General features: G+C 52.7%; 3 protein-coding genes across 3 annotated transcripts; 1 reads left to right on the top strand and 2 right to left on the bottom strand.

Moving 5' to 3' along the window:
* The first annotated feature begins 3,561 nt into the window (after positions 1–3,561).
* On the top strand, positions 3,562–7,762 carry Edf1 (endothelial differentiation related factor 1). The gene is made up of 5 exons (XM_021154852.2): positions 3,562–3,750; positions 5,851–5,902; positions 6,239–6,399; positions 6,669–6,762; positions 7,531–7,762. Exons 1-5 carry the CDS (start codon positions 3,673–3,675, stop codon positions 7,590–7,592), a joined length of 447 nt encoding a protein of 148 aa, XP_021010511.1. The 5' UTR covers positions 3,562–3,672; the 3' UTR covers positions 7,593–7,762.
* Positions 7,763–8,679: 917 nt separating this feature from the next.
* Positions 8,680–16,288, bottom strand: Mamdc4 (MAM domain containing 4). Its single transcript, XM_029474385.1, has 28 exons — positions 15,809–16,288; positions 15,559–15,732; positions 15,346–15,471; positions 15,037–15,167; positions 14,880–14,964; positions 14,610–14,735; positions 14,279–14,416; positions 14,107–14,195; positions 13,834–14,007; positions 13,508–13,592; positions 13,235–13,423; positions 13,017–13,130; positions 12,791–12,922; positions 12,564–12,688; positions 12,372–12,483; positions 12,119–12,235; positions 11,913–12,047; positions 11,670–11,806; positions 11,361–11,580; positions 11,134–11,271; positions 10,930–11,048; positions 10,746–10,836; positions 10,475–10,621; positions 10,226–10,360; positions 10,003–10,130; positions 9,817–9,925; positions 9,183–9,358; positions 8,680–9,020 (listed from the first exon to the last, which is right to left on the bottom strand). Exons 1-28 carry the CDS (start codon positions 16,077–16,079, stop codon positions 8,958–8,960), a joined length of 3,786 nt encoding a protein of 1,261 aa, XP_029330245.1. The 5' UTR covers positions 16,080–16,288; the 3' UTR covers positions 8,680–8,957.
* Positions 16,289–19,211: 2,923 nt separating this feature from the next.
* On the bottom strand, positions 19,212–20,702 carry Phpt1 (phosphohistidine phosphatase 1). The gene is made up of 3 exons (XM_021156232.2): positions 20,461–20,702; positions 19,966–20,090; positions 19,212–19,490 (listed from the first exon to the last, which is right to left on the bottom strand). Exons 1-3 carry the CDS (start codon positions 20,615–20,617, stop codon positions 19,398–19,400), a joined length of 375 nt encoding a protein of 124 aa, XP_021011891.1. The 5' UTR covers positions 20,618–20,702; the 3' UTR covers positions 19,212–19,397.
* Positions 20,703–20,807: the final 105 nt, after the last annotated feature.

Here is a 20,807-nt window from a genome sequence, read left to right on the forward strand (position 1 = left end):
TTTGTACTGTGGGCCTGGCTGTTGTTCTGACATGACTGATCACAGCTACAGCGTACTAACAAAAAAAAAAAAAAAAAAAAAAAAAAAAAAAATCTGTAACAAACTTAACATCAAATGCAAAGGCTCTGATGTTTTTGAACAGGGCATTGGTAAAAAGGTTCAAGGACAGGGCCAAGAACAAGGGGCTCAGACATTTACCACAACCCCTAGGATAGCTTCATCCAAACACTGGCTGGAGGCCTCATTGTGTGAGTGATGACAGTGATGAAGGTATTTGACAGCACAGATCTCTTTGCCATGGCTAGCTCCTGCGGGTAGGTGATGGGAATCAGCTTCTTGTCCTTCAGCTTCTCAGTTGTGTCCTTATCATCCCTAAGATCAAGCTCTGTCCCCACTGGGATGATGGGGGTACCAGTGCAGCACTTCAGAATACCACTTTGCAGAGACAGTTTCAAAAGATGCAGAACTCACCAGGAGTCTTTTCCAAACAATCATTCAAGGTACAAAAATGAAAAAGAATTGATCCCTCCCGCAAGCCCCATCTGAGTAGAGTTAAAACGCTCAGGCTGTTGAGGTGGTTCTGAGGGCCAAAGCACTCGCTGCCCAGCCTGCCGACCTGAGGCCTTTCTCCATGACCCACATGGCAGAAGAAGACTGATTCTCAGAAGTTGTCCTCTCAAGTGTGTCTCACTACTCCTGGGAAGCCCTCCACCCACACATGGATGCACACACAAAATAAATACAACATTTAAAAGAAAAGAAAAGAAACACTCCTACCAGCCAGCCACTCACCTGGGTTTCCAGGGGGCTGAGAAAGGAGCTGAGTTCCAGGCCAGACTGAGCTCCATAATGAGCAGCCAAAAGATCCTTTACCATTCACGGACGCAATTGTATTTATCAGAACTCTTGTCTCAGGGTCAGCCCTGTAGTGCCTGTTACCACTGAGCTCATCAGTGAGATGTCTTGAATTTTCTCAGGATGGAGAAACCTGGATGAACCCTTGGAAAATGTCTGAGTTATCCTCTTAGGAAAGAATTCTGCCAAGCTCATGAGAGGGCAGAGAACACAGCTGAAGACAGTAAGCAAAAGCAGAGAGAGGCACACAGTTTATATGGCTTCATAAATTTTATATTTATAAATATATATTTATCATTTATATAAGTATAAATTATATAAGTATGTAGTATATAATTTATACTTATATGCTATGTATAGAATATATATTTATATGCATATACTTTATATAAATATACAATTTTATATTATCACCACTTTTTTTTTTTGAGACAGGATCTCACTGTGTATCTCTGGCTGACCTGGGACTCTGAGAGATCCACCTGCCTCTGCTTCCCAAGTGCAGAAATTAAAGGTGTGTGCCACCTTGTCCTCTGACTTCCACACACACCATCCCTCCCCAAATTGAAAACAAATGCACATCAGGAGGGGAAAAAAAAACTGTATTTCTGTAACTTACTGTTAAGATTTATTTTAAAATTTTTTAGCCAGGAGTGGTGGTGCACACCTTTAATTCCAGCCCTCGGGAGGCAGAGGCAGGTGGCTCCCTGTGATCTTTTAGGCCAGCCTGGACTACATATCAAATTCAAGCCAGCAAAAGTTACATACTGAGACCCTGTCTCAAAACAAAACAAAACAAAACAAAACCCCCACAGATTTTAAACCTTTTATTTTCTATTTATGGCTATTTGGTCTGCATGTAAATCTATGCACAGCATGTGTTCCACATCTGTGGAGGCCAGAAGGCATCTGAGCCCCTGAGGTGAATTATAGATGGCTGGGAGCCACCTTGTAGGTGCTGGGAATTAAACTCAAGTCTTCTGGAAGAGCAGTCGGTGCTTTTTACTGCAAAGCCGTCACCCCATTTTTTAATTAAAAAAAATTAAAGTGTGATTTAAAAAATTTTTTATTTTATTTTATTTTTTGGTATCCAGAGTGAAGGTGCATGCTTTTAATCCCACTAGTCAGGAGGTAGAAGCAGGCAGATCTTTATGAGTTCCAGACTGGCCAGTCCACACAGTGAGCCTTTAAACAAACAAACCACCACCACCATGTATGTGTGTGTGTGGTGTGTATTCCATCTTGTTTTAAGTGTATGGGCATTTTGCCTTTAGATGTGTCTGTACACCAACTGTGTGCCTAGTGCCCTGAGAGGCCAGAAGAGGGAATCAATGCCACTGGAGTTAAGAGTTACACCCTGTTGTTCTCAGCTCCTCTGCAAGAGCAGCAAATGCTCTTAGCCACTATGCCCCTCTATAATCATTTTGTTTTCCTCCCCAAGCAGGGTTTCATGTAGCCCTGGAAGGTCTCAAACTTGCTTTGTAGCTAAAGATAACCTTGACCTTCTGATCCTCATATCTCCACCTGGCAAATACTGGTGTTGCAGAAGTAATTTACTTTATTATTATTATTATTATTATTATTATTAATTTAATGTATATGAGTACACGGTAGCTGTCTTCAGACACATCAGAAGGCATAGTATTCCAATACAGATGTCAAGAACCACCAAGTGGTTTCTGGGACCTCAGGACCCTCAGGACCTCTGGAAGAGCAGTTCCTGGAGAGAGAATCTCTCCAGGCTCCTTTTGTGTGTGTGTATTTTTGTATTTATAGGGTGTTTTTGTTTGTTTTTTGAGACATAGTTTCTCTATGTACCCTTGGCTGTCCTGGAGCTCGTTTGGTAGACTAGGCTGACCTCGTACCCAAAGATTCTTCTGCCTCTGCCTTCTGAATGCTGGGATTAAAGACGTGTGCCACCACCTCGCGGCTGAGTTTATTTTTAAAGTAATTTTGTTTCAATGTATTCCAAAGAAGCCATCAATGGTTCACATGTTTCTGGCCCCACAAAATTTGCCAACTGCTGTTTCTCTCCCAGAGCGCACCTCCAAAGGAACTTCAAAGTGCTGGTATAATGCTAAGCTACAAGCACAAGAGAACCTGGATTCTATCTAACTCTATTCTATCCTGGGGTCTCCTAGGGCGTGGCCTGGGAGACAGGTGTATACCCACTGGTGTGGGGGACGCTGGCCCAGGTTCTCCAGAAGTAAAAGGTGGTGGAGACCGGCTGGGATCAGTAGGATCCCACTTGTACGGCACCTGTGCTAGCATGGCGTGCGTGTAGGTCTCCAGGGTCCCCTTCTCCGTGCCACACTCCCCTCGCAGATACCTGTGTTCCCTCTCCGCCCCAGCTCTCTTCCGGGTCCCCACTCTTTACTAAGGTTCTCCTCTCTTCTGCACTTTTTTTCTCGGGATCCTCCACTCTCTTCTTCGGTCCTCCCATCTGCTCTCCATGTCCTCTCCGCTCTTCTCTCCTTTAGGGTCCCTCACTCTCCGCTCCCTTCAGTCCCCACACACTTCCCACCCCTGGCGCTCCGCTCTGCGCAGCCACAGGGACTGGAACCGTGGCGGCGATCAGGCGTCGCCCTCCACGCGCCGCCCGCGGGCAGCCCCCGCGGGTCCCTAGACTAGCCGGGTGCGGATTGGCCGCAGAGCTCGGGAAGTGCCGGCTCCTGGAACCACCGGCCAATGGGAACCAGGGGCGGGACCGAGGCTCTGGCGCCGGAAGCGGGGAGGCGACGAAGGGACGTCGCGTCGCCGCGCCGGGTCTCGAGCAGCTGCCAGAGCCGCCGGACGGACCGCTGCCCCCGCCGCGCCATGGCCGAGAGTGACTGGGACACCGTGACGGTGCTGCGCAAGAAGGGCCCCACGGCCGCACAGGCCAAGTCTAAGCAGGTGCTCAGCCAGCGGGGGGCGGCGGGAAGCTGCAGGGCCGCACGGCGCTCTGCGGTCGCTGGGCCGAGTCGGGGAATCCGGCAGTGGGTGGGGACCCGAACGGACCTTTCGAGGGTGGGGACCTTGGGGTACAACAGGTATTCCTTGGAGATGGAGTACGGGAAAAGACTGGGGTAGAGGGCAGCTGACCTGCGCGAGGCTGGGGCAAAGGTCGGAGCAGGGGGATGGGAATGTGGCCTGGGCTCTGGACTGGGACAGGCCTGGGTGGGGACCTGGATGGAGATGGAAACAGGGTTCAGAACAGGTGCAAGTGTGGGTCAGAGAACCTGGCTGGTCACTAAATGTGGGGTGGGCAACGTGGGCATTAGGCGCAGGAAACTTGGGAACCAGGGTAGGGGCAGTCCTGCCTGAAGGTTTTGCCCTTACCTTGTATCAGCCTGTGCTGGCATCACTGGTGGCTTCCACTCAGGCGATGTCAGCGTATAAAGAGGGCTGTGTGAGACACTGGTCTGATGTCCACTCCATAGGTGTACTCTGTGTCCCTGAGCCCTGGATGCTGTGGTTCCCTGACCAGAGCTGGAGTTATTTGCCATAGTCAAAGCCAAGTCCACAGTCCTCTTTTCAGGAGAACTTGGAATCATCCTTAAGTGTGTAGAAAGTCTGAGCATATTACACAGAGACGCTCACGTGCCACTCCTCTGAAGCAGGATGTTAATACTCAGTTACTGTGGCCCAGGCATCATCGTTAGTGGTCCTGCTTCCAGGGAGACTACTGAGACTACTGTGGGGTGTGTCATCTCTCGTTAGGAACCGTACTGGCCAAGGAAGCCAGGGCAGCATTCCACACCTTTCTGCTTTGAAGCAGAGTTTGGAAGAGAACTAGCTCTGTTTCCAATAAAGAACCTGATCGCCTGTACTGTGTGTGCGTGTGTGCGCGTGCTCCGATATTGAATTCTGGGTCTAGTGTATCTAGTACTAAGAAGGCTTGAATCAGCCCTCTGAGGGCTAGGATCACAGTCCTGTGCCACCATACCCAGCTCACACCTGTCTTAGTGTAAAAGTGAGTTGGTTCTTTCAGCAGTAGTTCAATGCATGTTATCTAGATATTTGTATACAGTGTACCCCTATTTCTTTGGGGACACATTCTGAGGCTGCTCAGTCGATGCCTGAAACTGAGTTGTGCTGGATCCTGTATGTAGTGTGTGTTTTCCTACTCATATATACCCACCCATGAAGAAGTTCATAAATTAGGCACAGTAAGAAATAGTAATAAGGGTTGGAGAGTTGGCTCTGTGGTGAAGAATACTTGCTGTTCTTGCAGACTCAAGGTCAGGTACCAGCATCAACATGGCAGTTCACACCTGCCAGTAACTCCAGGTCTGGTGGACCTCAACACCCGCTTCTGGCTCTATGGGTGCTGTATGCAGACAAATACTCATGTAAGCCAGTCATAAGTAATGGTTGAAAAGAACAGCTGTAACAGTACCCTATAATAGGAGTTGTGCCAGTGTGGTTTCCTGGGGTCCTATATGCACCCTTCTTTTAGGGATGGTATGAAGTGGTACATGATCTCAGTGATATTCTGAAGCCATGCGAATCACCAAGCCTTTATTATGTAGCATCAGGCTCCTCCATCATGATTTCTCGAACGTAAAGTCTGTTTTGGTGCCTTGGCAGTTATCTGGGATCCAAAAAGGTTGACAGATGGATGAGTAAGAGGCAGGTAGCATACACTGCTGAGACAGCACTGGACAGAGGACAGACACTAGACACTGTCTCAGGTGAAACAGTGGGCACAGTATGAAATCGCATCACGCTTTTCAGAAAATACACACATTTTAAAATTATGAATTGTTTATTACCTGGAAATTCCCAGGTATGTGTCTGAACTAAAGATGACCATGTGTTTGCCAAAAACACGGGAAGTAAAAACCAGAGCCAGGCAGGGGACACTCTTACGGTGAGTTTGGTTGGCTTTACCTAGCATTGGGTGGCAGGCTTGTAGAGTTAGCACCACATGATCCATAAACAGCTGCTTAAATTGTGCTCCGTGCTCCCCCAAGGCTCATTTTGATTGAAAACCACTTTTTGGTTTTCTAGGCCATCTTAGCGGCTCAGCGACGAGGAGAAGATGTGGAGACATCCAAGAAATGTAGGTACTCAAGTTTCTACTTGCAAAGCAAGGGTGTGCTGGGAATTGCTTGTCTGATGATATGGTCTGATGCCCTGGGGTGGTACCCTGAGGACCTGTCAGGAGCAGAGACTGGACAGCCAGGAAATATTCTTGACTTGTTGTCACAGCTCTGTGTGGCGTGAAGTCAGTGGGGACTGTTACCTTCTTCCTACCACTCTGGGAAGATTCAGATTCAGGGCTCTGAGGTCTGGGAAGTCCACTGGACCTGGCCTGTCAGTCTGGTTTCTATTTGAAATCTTTCCCCTGTGCTGATTGCAAGCCATCATTGCTCTGTTCTGCTCACATTGCCTCCAGGGGCTGCTGGCCAGAACAAGCAGCATTCCATCACTAAAAACACAGCCAAGCTAGACCGGGAGACAGAGGAGCTGCATCACGACAGGGTGACCCTGGAGGTGGGCAAAGTGATCCAGCGGGGCCGGCAGAGCAAAGGCCTGACCCAGAAGGACCTGGCCACGGTGAGGCTTTGGCAGCTGTGGTGCGGGCACAGGTGACAGGTGACTAGACAGGATAGGGAAGGTGGGCTCACTGCATGGTAGCTTTGGGACCTTACCCTAGCACTCCCCAAATCCTCTGGGAAAGCCAGGTCAGAGAAGCTCTCTCTTGCACAAGACCTGTCTGTATGGGGCTACCAAAGACCCCAAAGGTGGTTGCCTGTGGGCACCTCCCCTGGCTTCTGCAGCCCATCTCATTGAGTTAGTATGGCTAAGGTGCATCTTTTCTTCAGAAAATCAATGAGAAGCCGCAAGTCATCGCAGACTATGAAAGTGGACGGGCCATTCCGAATAACCAGGTTTTGGGCAAAATTGAGAGAGCCATCGGTGAGTGTCTTCCCTAGCAGGTTTGGGCAAAGCATTGCCCTTCTGTAAGGGGTGGTGAGGGCTGAGATGGCAGGCCCTCGTCCTCTTGAGGCCATACCACCAGAGTCCCTCCTAAGGGTTTGATGGTTGATGGGACTCCAGAACCCTAAGCAAATGGTGTCTTGGGGTCTTCTGAAGCTAGCGTCCAGCCAGAGCACGCTGCTCTCAGGATACCTAGGGTGCTTACTTCTGTGTGCCCCTCCATGGAGGTCTAATGCAGTGTTGCAGATCTGGGACAAGATTACAAGATGTTTGTCTTCTCATCTTTTTAGGCTTATTATTATTATTGTTGTTGTTATATACTTACCTACTTTTTGGCTGTCCTGGAACTCAACTATGTAGACAGACTGGTCTCAAGCTCATGGAGATCTGCCTGCCTCTGTCTCCTATGTGCTGGGATTAAAGGCGTGCGCCACCACGTCTGGCTTAGATTTTTTTTATATAGAGACTCACTGTAGCTCAGGCTGGCTTCAGACTCACATCAGCCTTCCTACCTCAGTCTCCTGAGCTCTGGGATTGCTGGCGTGAGCCACCGTGCTCAGCCTGGCCCTCAACCCTTTCTGAGATGCTTGGCCCACACTCTGAGGTCAGATGTGAAAGCAGCCTTGTGTGTATGTGTGGAGGCCCCGTGAGGAGTGGACAGTGGTGATGGAAGGCTCAAGCTGAGCAGGGAGGTTGGGTGGGTGCAGGAAGCGGCAGAGTGGTCAGCATCTCGCTGGCTCGTTTCAGGCCTCAAGCTCCGGGGGAAGGACATCGGGAAGCCTATCGAGAAGGGGCCGAAGGCGAAATGAACACAAAGCCTCGAAGCCAGTGGTTCCGGCTGAGCTCTCCTGGCTGGTCCCCCAGGACCACCAGCACTGCCGTGGGTCTCCTCACATGGTCAAACGGAACACGGGGGGTCAGGCCTGTGTGCCCCCTCAACCCATAACTGCTGTCAAACAAAGCAAACCTTGTAAAGTGATAGCCTCCTGGATTTTTCCTCCCTGCCTTCTGACGCTCAGCAGGGGTGTGAACCTGCACCTTCTGTCTGATGGACAGATGGTTGCAGAGGGAAGTTGAGGCCTGGGAGGAGTGTGGATGCCCTCGACCTTTGCCTCCTGTCCATCTAAGAGCCTGTGCTCTGCTGGAGAGGAGCAGTACATACATAGCATTCTGAAGTCTTCTCTCCTCACCGTTGACCACAGCTTGGAGGGTGGAGACGAGCTCCCTTCATGATACCTACTACCCCAGAGGGACCTCGAGAGTTTGAAAGTTCTTTCCCTGTCTGCTCAGAGAAGTGGGCATCAGTCAGCCTTGTAATGCCTGAAGATGCAGGGTGGCTCCTGGCCACGCCCCACCGCCTCCTCCCATGCAGCTGAGTTTTGGATAGGCAGGAGCCTAGCTTGAAACACATGGTATCCTTGGTGAGGACAGGTTTCCTTGGTGTAGGAAGGGATCGTCTGGTTGTCCACTCTCCCCGAGGACAGCCCTCGGAGGGCCCCCAGTCCTCAGTGAAGCCACAGCTGAGGCATCACGTGGAGGGAGCCGTTTCCGGTTCAGATGTGTCACCCTCACGTCATCAGGCCCCTGACTGGGTGTAACAGCACCAGATCTGTTCGTAAAGCTTTTGTCCGAAGGCCGAAGTGCAGTTTGCCTTCTGGCGCCCTGCTCCGAAGGGGGATGGCCACACCCAGTGACCTCAGGTCACCATCTGCAGCCCTAGGGTTGTTCAGGCCTTTATCTGGGCCGGTAACGTTTCTCCTTTCCAGACCAGTTTCATGGTACCATATCCAGTTGCTTTTATACTTCCAAGACCCCCATTTGTGGGGTAGCTTTATCCTCACTGGGTACAGAACCGCCTGGTAAGTTAGAAGCAGAGGCCATTCCTTGCTGGCATGGGTGGTGGGTTCTTAGAGTCCTATAGGCCAGCTACAATATACCCTGCCAGGTACATAATACATGTATAGAGTGCAGCCTGAATATCTGGGTTGCCCTCACTGTGTAGAGCATTTATTCTTGGTACAAGGACCCCTCTACCCTTCTCCATCACACAGGAGGGCAAAGACACCAGATAGAGAAAGAGCTGGCGAAGATAAATATGACTCGGTCCCGACATCCAGGCCCACATGCAGACAGTCAGGTGCTTGTGAGGGTTAGATGCTGCGAGAGATGCCATGTCAGGCCAGGTCTGCCGGGCTCTGTGGGTTGCTGGTGATTGATTCTGGGAGGGTAACGTGATCCTAGGAAGAAGGAAGGAATATTGGACAGCTGCTGTTGAAAGGCAGTGTGTCTCTGACAGGATGGGACGCGGTGTCTCTTCCTGCGTCCTGGCCCACTATTGCTTTCCCCTCATTAAACATGGAGGCAGGATCTCCCATGTGCCCACATTTGGTGGTTCCTACCGCATTGAAGAGGATATTGTCAAAGCCAGAGGCTGCTGCATCTGTACTCCTCTGGCCGGGGCAGTGCTGCTTCTGCAGCCAATGCCAGCCCCCCAGGCCCATGAGCACCAGGAACATGAAAAAGAGGAGGGCCCCTCCAACGGCAACTGGCACAGACACAGGTGCTGCCACTTCACCTGAGGACAAAGAGGGCCATCTGAACCTCCACATAGCTCCCAGTTCTTTTGTCAGGTTCTGATCCCAGGATTACTGTCAAGGAGTGAGCCTGGGGCTGCCTGACTCCTGCAGTGCTTGCTGGCTCCAGGATTCTTGTTGATCTGTATGCACAATTCGGCAGACCTGTTCTACCTCTTCCTCTGGGCATACATGATGGTAGCCAGTGACTGCCACACCCACTGGGGTTTCTGGCTTAACCTGGCAGTTCCTTTGAGATAGTTCTTACCCAGGAGGAGACAGTAAAAGCTGATACAGCCCCCATGTTCAGCCCATGAGGCATAGTGGGGAGAGCACAGAATCCAGGCTTGGTTCCGCTGGTCTCTCGAGCAGGGCACAGCGTACTTCCAGCTATCTGGACCGCCAACCTAAGCCTGGCAGGGTCAGGGCAAGTCTGGCCATGCTGGAGTCCAGTACTTACCCTGGCTAGGTGAAGGCTGCTCGCAGTGTTGTCCAGCCAGGTACTCCACATCATCTAGGGCAATGGGCCCCAGAGCTGGCTGGCCACCCAGAGTGGCTTCAAAAACAATCTGACAGAGAAGGGAAAATCTGAGTATCTGGAGGTACAGACGAGAGGGAAGGGAGGACAGCTCACCTGGAACCTCACCTGGAACTCCTCAGAGTTGGACACTTCAATCTGGACTTGCAGCCACTGGTCCCGCAAGTACCCACCCTGGTACCACACAGCTAGCTGGCCTCGGGCACTGCTCAGGAGCACTCTCAACTCACCCTTGTCTGAGAGTAAGGACCAAGGCAGGTCAGGTTCCTGAAGATGCCTTTGTGCCTAACCTGAGCCCCTGTTCCCCTATACCCAGGGCCCAGCCACTCACAGAAATGCTCAGGAAAGCCCATGTAGTACCAGAAGCGGAGGCATGAGGCTGTCGTTGCTGGCAGTGGCTCACTGCGCAGCCAGGCTGCCTGGCCCCCAGGACCTAGCACGCTGGTTTCAAAGAAAGCAAAATGGCCTGGAAATGAGAGGGTGAGATGCATCTGTATCTCTAGCTTGAAGGAAATTGAGTGAGCACTGCTCAGTTCTGTGAGATGGTACCAGCCCATGCCCTGCTCCAGCCAATGCACACCTGCTTCTGTGCCCAGGGTATGGTCCACTGAAGGCTGGGGGTAGCGGGATGGGGTGGCTCCACTACTCCAGTCCCAGCTGTACCCGCCCAGGCTGGGCCAGGGCAGGTGGCTCCACCCACACAGGCCAGATTCAAAGTCACAGGACCCTGCAAGGAATTGGCAGGTGAGCATAGCTGCCTCAGTGAGTAGCACTACTCCCAGGCAGGGCTAGGTGGAAGTCAGAGTTTTGGTATAGATATAGTGCTACTCAGGCTATAGCAAGCTGCTCACCTGGCTGAGGACAGGGCCCATCTTGGAGGGAAATGTCATCTAGAGCCATGTAGGAATATTCTACACCAGCAGCCACAGCCTCAAACACTACCTATAGGATACAGAGCCACACAGATCCTGCAGGCAGGTCCTGGCAACCCTTGGAAAGTAAGGTGGCTCTCCTCTTTTCCGCTCAGGTACTCACCTTCCAGGCTTGCTCAGCCTGCACATTGACGCTGCCCAGGCGCCAGGCAGATCTACCATGGGCACTGATGCTGAGCTCTTGACGCCTTGTGCTCTCTTCCACGTGGACCCTCAAGGTGCCTAAACACCAAGAACCAGCTAGATTCACTGCCTTGGTAGCTCCCAGGCCTGGACAGGAGTCCTTCCCTTTTCTATAGCTCCTCACCTGGATTGGGGAAGCTCATGTGGTACCAGAAGGTCAGACAGGCAGGCTGGGACAGGGGCTGGTGTACCTCTGAAGTCAGAGAGGCCACGTGACCCTTGGGCAGTACATTTGGGCTGGTGTCCACCACCATGTAGTGCCCTTGGGGAAGAGAGACCAGCATCAGCTTGCCTTGCCCTGGTTAGCCCTCTTAACAACCTACCCCCACCCCTGTTTGCCATACAAAGTACCTTGGGCTGTCCCTGTGGTATGGTCTATCCAAGGACCCCAAGAAGCAAGGCCTGAGGCATTACTCTGGTGCGTCCACAGACCCCAGCCCCCTGGGGAGAAGCCACAGTCAGAGTCTTCAAAGGAACAGCTCTTAGGGGCCCAGCAGGGGCCAGGCCGCACAGCTATATCATCCAGGGCCATTGTGCCATGGTACCCATTCCGGAGGCCTTCAAACAGCAGCTGAGGGTGGAGAGTGGTAATTGGAAGGGGGGGTAGTGGTGGTGGTGGGGCGACCCTACAAGGTTACCAAGTGCTAAGCTTGCCCTTACCTGGTACTTGGTGCTGGCCTCTGGCTGGTGATGAAGAGTGACCCAAGCCTGGTGCCAGCGGTTGCCATGGGTTCCCGACCGGGACCACAGTAGTATGTCTTCCTCCCCCTCCCTCCTCATGGCCAGGCACAGTGTCCCTGCAAAGAAGTGAAGTTTAGACAGGACCAGCCCCCAACTCCTGCTGCCTCGGGCTGCAGTGGGCACCAGAATTTGAACAGAGGCTCTGACAGCTGAGGCTCTCACCAATCTGGGGCCCATACAGGCGGTACCAGAAGCTGAGACATTCCTTGAGGACAACTGGCACCTGAGGTCTTGTGAGCAGCAGGGCACCTTGACCTCGAGCAGGTGGGTCCGTGGGGTCCAGGAACATGAAGAAGCCTTCAGGGAAGGAAAACAGCTACAGAAAGACTCTCAGGTTGACCCCTCCCAGGCCGAAGAGACTCCCCTACCTTGGCCAGTCGTGTGGTCAAGCTGAGAGCCATGGCTTTTTATACGGTGCCAGTGGGCATCTGTGAGGTGGCCTGTGTGCCAGCTGCAGGAGTCCCGTTCAAAGTTACAGGAGAGCTCTGGGGGGGTGGGGGGTTGAGGGGGGTGAGGTCAGCACTGCTATCTGCCCCCTTCCCAGCTGTCCTAAGACAGGGTTAGAGGTGGGCTAGGTAGTAAGTAGCTCCTGGGTAGGGATGGGAGATGGGCAGGAGAAACCTTGGTCACTTTCAGTGGTCACCATGGGGTTGCAGTCTCTCAGAGTCACATTATCCACCCCAGCCCCCTGCTGGCCAGGGCCATCCAAGTCCACCAGACTGACAAACTCCAGCTTTAGGCAGATAGGGGAGAAAGACTGTCAGTTAGGGGCTAGCTCAGTACAGATTTCCCATCTTGGACTGCCAGCCTCACCTGGAACGGCCTGTGCCGTGCCCCGAGAATAATCTTCTCTACTGTCCAGCTCCCGCTGCTGCCGCCTGGGGCTTGCCACAGCAGCTCCCGGAAGCCATTCTCCACCACAACCAGTGCCAAGAAGCCTGATGAAGGGAATTAGTATGGGTGGGGGTGGGTCATCCTAAGATCCTGTCTGCCATGCAGGAGGCTTCTGGGGACTGAATGGGACCAGGGACATGTAATACCTTGGGGGTGACTTTGAAAATAGTAAGCCATGTGGAGTTCACAGTGAGGGCCAGAGGGGCCCAGAGCAGGTGTGAGAGCCCGGGCCTCAGATCTTAGCTGCCCCCAGGCCTTCTGCAGAGATAGGAAGTGCCCTGTGGGAAGAGCAGGGTACCCCGTCACTGCTCAGGTGTCTGTAATTTACAAACGCTCTGAGGAGGGGCTCCTGTGGGGAAGTGCGGGCCTCACCAGGAGCATCCCCAGCAGGCTTGCTCTTCTGGGCTTCAACCCATTGCCACTGCAGCTTTCCTACACTGATGTCCTCCCAGCCCCCAGCAGAGGCGGACTCAAAGTCTGTGGTGCCTGTAACAACAATAGCCTGCTCTGAAAGCCCAGCAGTGTTGCATTCTCTGGCCTGCCTGGGCTCCCTAAACGTGTGGAGCCATGCAGGCTCTGACTGGCCTCACCACACTTGTGTTCATCCTCGCCCTCTGCACAGTGCTTCTGGAAATCACACAGCTGCTCGGGGGGCACACACAGGTCACCACAGGAGAGATGTCCGGGCTCACAGGTCTGCTGGGGCAGCTTGATGGATGTCTGGGGATAGAGGGCTAATGGCACAGGTCCAGAAAGTGATGACTGCAGGGTGGACATAGCTACAATAGAATTGAAGTCAGGTCAGAGTGGGTGATGGCCTTGCACCTCCTGGGCAAGCCAGGGCAAGGCCTTGGGCAGCTCACCTGGAACAAGCATGCAGTGGCTGGACATGATAAGGTCGTCTAGGCCCACGACGCCTCCTGGACCCGTCTCCCCGGCTAGAAGGATCTGAGGGCAGGGAGGGCTCAGCAAGGACCAAGGACTATTCTGTCCTGTCGTCTCTCTGGTACCCTCCCCATCTGTTTACTGCTATACTTCATAAATTTCCCAACACTCTGAGCCTCTCCCACTGAGCAGTCTTCAGGAGTGACTAAAGAATCCCTAGTGTTCTCCTGTGTGTGCTCTAGGCCAGACTCCCTGGACCCTGGATTCCACCCCCAGATCTCAATCAATGCCTGACTAGCCTCACCCGAAATGGATGGGCACTTTGAATGTCAACCCGGTCTCTGACCCAGGCTGTCCCCAGTTCTCCATGGCGGCTTCTCAGTAGAACAGGGGCCTGGGGGGTGTTGAGCCCCTGTGCCTGCAGGAACAGCTGGAAGTGGCTGGCCTCAGACCCGTGCAGGTAGTAATAGAAGGTGAACTGGAACAGAAGAAATCTCAGGCTGTGAGGGGTCTCTGGCATCTAGAGAGTCAGAAAAGGCAACTCAGTGTATCTCATTTTCTGACACATCCATCTCACCGTGCAGTTGTAGGAGACTGAGCCTTTGAACTCAGGGCTGTAGAGGACAGCAGTGGTGCCAGGCTTGGCCATAGAGACGAGGAAGAAGCCTATGAGAGGCCAAATATGGTCCAGGGTCATTGCAAGAAGCTGGGTGGAAAAGGCCATGGCCAGGGCCCCTTGGAGACCTCACCGTATGCACTGTTGAGGCTGTGATCTCGGTGGGGCCAGGCAGGGCTCACCATGCTGCCAGCACTGTGGTTCCGGGTCCAGCCCTCTAACTGGTTCCACGGTCCCAGGCCTGTCTCAAAGTCAGTGGCCATGTGGTGGCCTAAGGATTGGGGGTGGGGTGGGGGAGAACTCTCAGGGCCACTGAGCAGGGCTTTCTGCAGTCAGATGGCCCTGTTTCCAGGGAAACAGTGGCTGCCCCACCCAGATTGAAGGACTCAGAGGTCAAGGTTTAGTCTACCATTTTCATTCTGTAATCCCTCACCCTGCCCGGCCCTAGATGGCCCCAGCCTCACTGCAGATGAGTGGGTCTTCATCAGATCTGTCTCCACAGTTGTCTTCACCATCACAGAGCTGGTGGGGCTCCACACAAGCCTTGTTCTGGCAGTGGTGGTGCCCCAGGGGGCACCTGGCCTGAGGGACTGGGGTGGGAAATAGTTAACACACTCTCATTCTCTTTGGCCCCAGGATTCAGGGGGTGGGATAAGGTGGGGGGAGGTGTTGTGTTCAGGAAGGTGGGCAAAAGGGGGTCTCCCAGGTTTGGACAGGATCGTGTGCAGCCTTACTGGGTAGCCCACAGTCCCGGAACTCCACATCATCCAAGGCCACAGCGCCCCTGTGTGTGGCATTTCGGGTGGCAGAAAATGTCACCTGGAGAGAGGAATGGTCCTTAGGACCAAAACCTTCACCATAGTGCCCAGCCTGGCAGGCCATCCTGCTTACTTTGAAGTCACCCTGGATGCGGCCAGTGTTCACTGCCAGCTCCTGCCAGCCAGGGCCCCAGGGTCCTGAGGTCTGCCATAGAGTCAGTGTCTCCACACCATGGGTCAGGTCCAGCCGCAGCTCAGCGACATCTGTAGTATTTTGAGTGGTCCTGAGGCATCTTCAGCCCCTTGGTGTCTCCCTCCAGTCTACCAGCTGTACCTTGGCCCTCATTTTGGAGCATCCTCCTGTTTCTCTAGCTACTTTTTCTTCACCCAGCCTTCTCCTAGAGCTACTCAGCTTTGGGCCTCAGGGATCCAGAGCATGTACCTCTAGAGGCAATGTGGTACCAGAGCCTCATTTCACAGGTAGGGGCTGCCTCACGCATGACAGGAGAGCGCAGAGTCGCAGTAGATGGCTCCTTCCCACTGTGGGTTCCCACAGCCATATACCAGCCTGGTCCAGGGTCAGAGGTTAGGAGACCAGACAAGAAACCAAGTTAGAAGGGAGGGGGTGAGTGGACATGGATTCCCTAGGCCTTACCCAAGTCAGTGCCATGTGTATGGTCAGAATGAGGCCCAGGACCATGCAGCACTGCCCCTGCCCGGTCTCGAAGCCATCGATAGCCTGAGGTGCTGATGTCCTGCCAGCCACAGGAGTCCTGCTCAAAGTTGCAGGTGAAGGAGGTGCTTGGGATAGTTGAGGCTCCATGGAAACCTATGAGAGTGGGTTAGGGGTCATGGGTCTGCCTTTTATACCACCACTCCCTGACACGCCCACCGGCCCAGCTCACCACACTGAGTTTCGTCTGAACAGTCTCCACAGTCACACACAAAGTTGCATACAGCTTTGATGGGGCTTCTGCAGTGGTTGGGGACCTGGGTCTTGCCTAGCGACTGTGCAGCTGGCAGGGTAACTGTGGGGCCAGGTAAGCAGAGGGCAAGGTGAGTGCCTATTTGTGTACATATATGTGTAGTGCAACAGGCGTTAAGGTCAGAGGACAGCTGAGGTGGGAATCTTCTATTTCCTTCCACTGTGGAACCTAGGGACTGGATAAATGCCATTACGCTTTGCAACAAATGCCTTTACCTTTTGAGCCATCTTGCCAGCCCTGATTGGCTATTTTGAACAGTATGAATTCTATATCCAGAGAAACCCCAGACCTGAATAGGCCAGGATATTTGTCAACTGACTTTGGAGTTCAGCCCTATAAGATTATATAGAGAGGAACCATGACATCTACCAAGAACCGCCACAGGGGATCTACACTGAAAGTCAACAGAACGCCTTCCCACCTCCCTAGCCCCACAGAGCCCCTGCATGCCAGGGACAGGAAAAAGGGTCTTAAGAAGAAGGAGCCATATGACCAGGAACTAGAAGGTAACCAGTAGGGTCGTCCCCACCCCTCACCCCACAAGCAGACACATAGAGCCAGGTGATGTTGGCACATGCCTTTAATCTCAGCACTTGGGAGGTAGAGGCAGGCAGTTCTCTAAGTTCGAGTCCAGCCTGGTCTACAGAGCTAGTTCCGGGACAGCGAAGACTATACAGAGAAACCCTACCTTGGAAAACCAAAAGAGAAAAAGAAAAAGGGGGGAAAAAAAGAAAAAAGGAAGACACACTGATGGATAGATGACCAAGGGACTTGTACAAGTTCTACAATGGGAACAGCAGGCAACGGCTCAGAGAGACAGGGAGATGGTCACCTATGATGTCCTGTGGCCTCTCCTCTAGGACAGGGAGATAAGATTTAGGTGGGCAATCTGCAGCCCTGTTGGCTTGTCCTGCATGTCCCCATCACACCAACTAGCATCAGGCAACAGTTTACTCACCCATAAACAGGACCCAGGTTGAAAGAAGGTGGCTAGGCAGGCACATGGCCAGGCTAGAGGAGGTCCCAATTCAAGTGAGGCTGTGAAGTCTAGAGGAGACTTTTCTCAGTTATCAGTCCACCGTGGCCTCACAGGCTGACTTAGCTCTCACTGGGAAGGGCTCAGCTCCTTTATACTTGCAGCCCCTTGGCTGGGTCCAATCCGATGATGACAGGCCAAGCATCCAGCTGTAAAAGTATCCCTAGAGGGGGCCTCTACGTGGCTCTTTCTGACCAAAGGTCGGCTCTTGGCCATCCTGTGTGTCTACCCAGCCCTGCCCTACCCTTCCCATTGAAAGTTTCTATTGGAGCGTGGAAAAGCAGGGGACCCCACTTGCAAGGCTCTAAGATTCTCTTGGGGCCTACAGCCTACCCTGGTGCAGGTCAAGGACATCAGGGCAGTCTGCTCAGTGGTTGCACATGGCCATCCAGCACATGGTCCAGAGTTTCCTCTGCTCTGTGCTTAGGGGACCAGATCAGGACAAACCCAGTACCAGCAGCCTGCCGCTGTGGACCAGTACAAGTCCCATGTCGGGGTGTGGTGTCTTCTCTTTCACACCATCTGTAACTCAAGCCACTCTGCCAACTGTTCTGGGGTGTGTGTGTGTGTGTGTGTGTGTGTGTACTGACACAGGGTCTCACTTAGACCAGGCTGGCCTGAACTTGCTACATAGCTGGGGATAATTTCTGATCCTTCTGCTTCCACCTCCCAAGTGCTGGGATCATAGGTGTGCTAGTTTATGAGGTACTCTAGGTTGAACACGGGGATTTCCTGTTCCTGGTCAAGCTCTAACAGCCGAGCTCCATCTTTAGTCTCCTATTCATCTTTAAAAACTGCCCTGAGTGGCCAGGTGTGTGGCCCACACCTTTTATCCCAGCACTCAGGAGGCAGAGGCAGGGCAATTTCTGTGAGTCTGAGGCCAGCCTGGTCTATAAAGAGAGTTCCGGGACACAGAGAAACCCTGTCTCAAACAAAAACAACAACAACAACAAAAAAACCAAAAAAACAAACGAACAAGGGGCTGGAGAGATGCCTCAGCAGTTAACAGCACTGACTGTTCTTCCAGAGGTCCTGAGTTCAAATCTCAGCAACCACATGGTGGCTCACAGCTGTCTGTAATGGGATCTGATGTCTGTAGACAGCTACAGTGTACTCATATGCATTAAATAAACAAATCTTCAGAGAAACCCTGTCTCCAAAAAAAAAGGAAGGAATCTTTAAAAAAAAAAAAATGAAGCAAAACAAAAACTGTTCTGAGATATGTGCTGTGTGGTTGGTGATTGGAAAAAGTCTTGATGAGCCCAAAAACTCATTCTCCCATGAAAAGGCCCACAGCTGAGGCAAGAAGACTGTCAAGAGTTCTGAAGATCTTGTCACATGGAACTAGACTCTGCCTATGACTGACTGACTGAGACCTTGGGGCTTGTCTCGCCTTAGGTCAGTCCCCTAGCCTATACAGGGTATCTCAGCTGCCCCCTAGCCTATACAGGGTATCTCAGCTGCCCCCTAGTCTATACAGGGTATTTCAGCTGCCCCCTAACCTATACAGGGTATCTCAGCTGCCCCCTAGCCTATACAGGGTATCTCAGCTGCCCCCTAACCTATACAGGGTATCTCAGCTGCCTCTTAGCCTATACAGGGTATCTCAGCTGCCTCTTAGCCTATACAGGGTATCTCTCTCAGTAGTGTCTGCATGCTGTCTCCAGAGGCTGACGAAGGCTGGCTCAAGTCTGGTGAGGGAGGCCCCAGCCCTGGCTCTCCCTAAGACTCACTATAATGTCATAAGGTGCGTGAGACTTTTTAGAGCAGGGGTTAAGCTGGTGCCCACCCACTGTCCTGTATGGTGAAGTGGGGTTAGTACAGAGAATTAATTAGAGTGTGCATGGTCCAGGGACTAAGAACCATCGAAGTTAAAGTCCCAAGTGAAGGAGACACAAGCATGACTGTTCCTGCGATCACTCAGGGATATCAGGCTTGGCCTGAGAACAGATGAAAAAATGTAGCCTGCCAGCTGATGGAATAATGGCTGCCAGGACCCTTTCCTGCTGGGACTCCTGGATGAACTACAGGAAGGGGGCACTTGTGGGCACCCCAGGCCTTAGGTGGCCAGGAACTGACTTCTTGTGCAAGGCCTGTGGGGCCCCCTCCCAGATGTCCTTGGGGATAGCAGCTTCATGGAGGAGCAATCAAGCCATAAATGGCTGCAATGCAAGGGCCCCCTTATCTGAACCTAGGGGGCTGAGTGTGCACCAATAGTCCCCAGGGCCCCTGAAGCTGAGCAGGTCTGTCCGGTGCAATCCAAAGGTAGAGAAGGCAAGACACAAGTCAGGGACTAGTAGGCATATCAATGCTTTTAATTCCTATGGACCAGATTGGTCTGGCCTCTAAGGCCTGGTAGGTGGTATGCTGCCTAAGGTACAAAAGTAAAGCACAGGGCCAGCCCCTCAAAACAGAACACAGCAAGAGCAGAGACCTGACTTAGTCCAGGGGTTGGGGGGGTGGGGTAGAGCTTCAGTAGCCATCGTCAGCCCAGGTGACCTCATAGTCAGGATACTTGGCTTTGATCTTCTCAGTTGAAACAGAGTGCTGGGCACGACCGTAACCCTAGAGAAAGGAGGACCGCCAGTTTGCTAGCTTTTTGCTTTGGGAGCCCACCCAGAAGCTGCAGCAATAGCAGTCATGGTAAGGAAATCCTACCATCCTAATCATACTGGGAACATGATGAGGACTAAAGGGCTCTTCAAGTGATGCCTGAGGGTCTAAGGTGGATTTTAGGAAAAAGGATCAACATAGTCAGGACTGTGAATTTGACCCCAGCACTGGTGGCTCCAAGGGCCCCTAGAGAGTCAGGACACAGACCCATCAGGATCTGGAGCAAGTCGGGGATGTAGCCCAAGGTGTCATTTGGGAAACGTGGGGAAAGGAAAACCCATACAGCCCTTAAGTAAGGGTTCTGTAGCTCTAACTTTCAGAGTCCCAGAGGTGGCCTGAATGGTGGTGTGGGGGTGGTGTGGGGGTGGGGTCAGGCTCACAAAGGTGAGCTTTGCAGTCTGGCTGAGACCTGGGGACTGGAGCTCACCATAGAGTAGCCATACACGTGTATCTTCCTGTCCTGGCTCTGATGGGAGATGCGCCCGCCGCCTAGGCACTCACAGTCATAGCCATTCCTTTGCAGCTCGCCTGACACTTTGTCATAGATGTCCGCTGGGGTGGGGAGAGTGGCCTCAGGATATGCCCTAGTCGCCCTTGTTGGCCCCACACTGAACTCTAGGGCTGGATATGGGGTCAGAAGCTCCAGCTCTTGGTGGTCATTTTCCAAGAGGAGATGAGCCCTTCCCCCGTTGGCAAAAAGATGAACGGGAGGAAGAAGACACTTTCGAAGTGAGAGACGGGATTAAAAAGATCCCAGTCATGGTACTCCTTTCTGCCCAAATCCCGACGTTTCTAGGTCAGCCTAGCTATGTGTTAGTACAAGTCATGATATATTAGCAGTCACTACTCCCCTACCAGCAACTGTAAGGCCCCGCCCCTAACCTTCGTCCCGCCTCCAAGGGCACAGAGGCCCCGCCCTCACCGTGGTACTCAGCCCATTTGTAGCCACGCACGATTTCCTTGCACTCCTTCGCCGGATCCCCGGAAGGCTCTGCTAAGTGGACTCGAATAAGCACATACTTGAAGACGCCATCCGAATCAATGTCTACATCAGGAATCTGACCGAGGTCCACCGCCATGTTCCCCGAAGCGCTCGATCTCTGGGCCCCACAGCCCCTTACCAAACCCGACCCAGGCCTATGCGTAGGGAGGCGGGCCCTTTGGCAGCCACGGCCAATCCCGTGAGGGAATGCTTACCTAGCCCAGAGCCTCAGCCAGTTGTACCTCCAATCTGAGACACGGACTGGCCAATTGCAACCCAGTTCTTTG

This window comes from Mus caroli, chromosome 2 (assembly GCF_900094665.2).
Source record: "Mus caroli chromosome 2, CAROLI_EIJ_v1.1, whole genome shotgun sequence".
NCBI classification, from domain to species: Eukaryota; Metazoa; Chordata; class Mammalia; order Rodentia; family Muridae; genus Mus; species Mus caroli.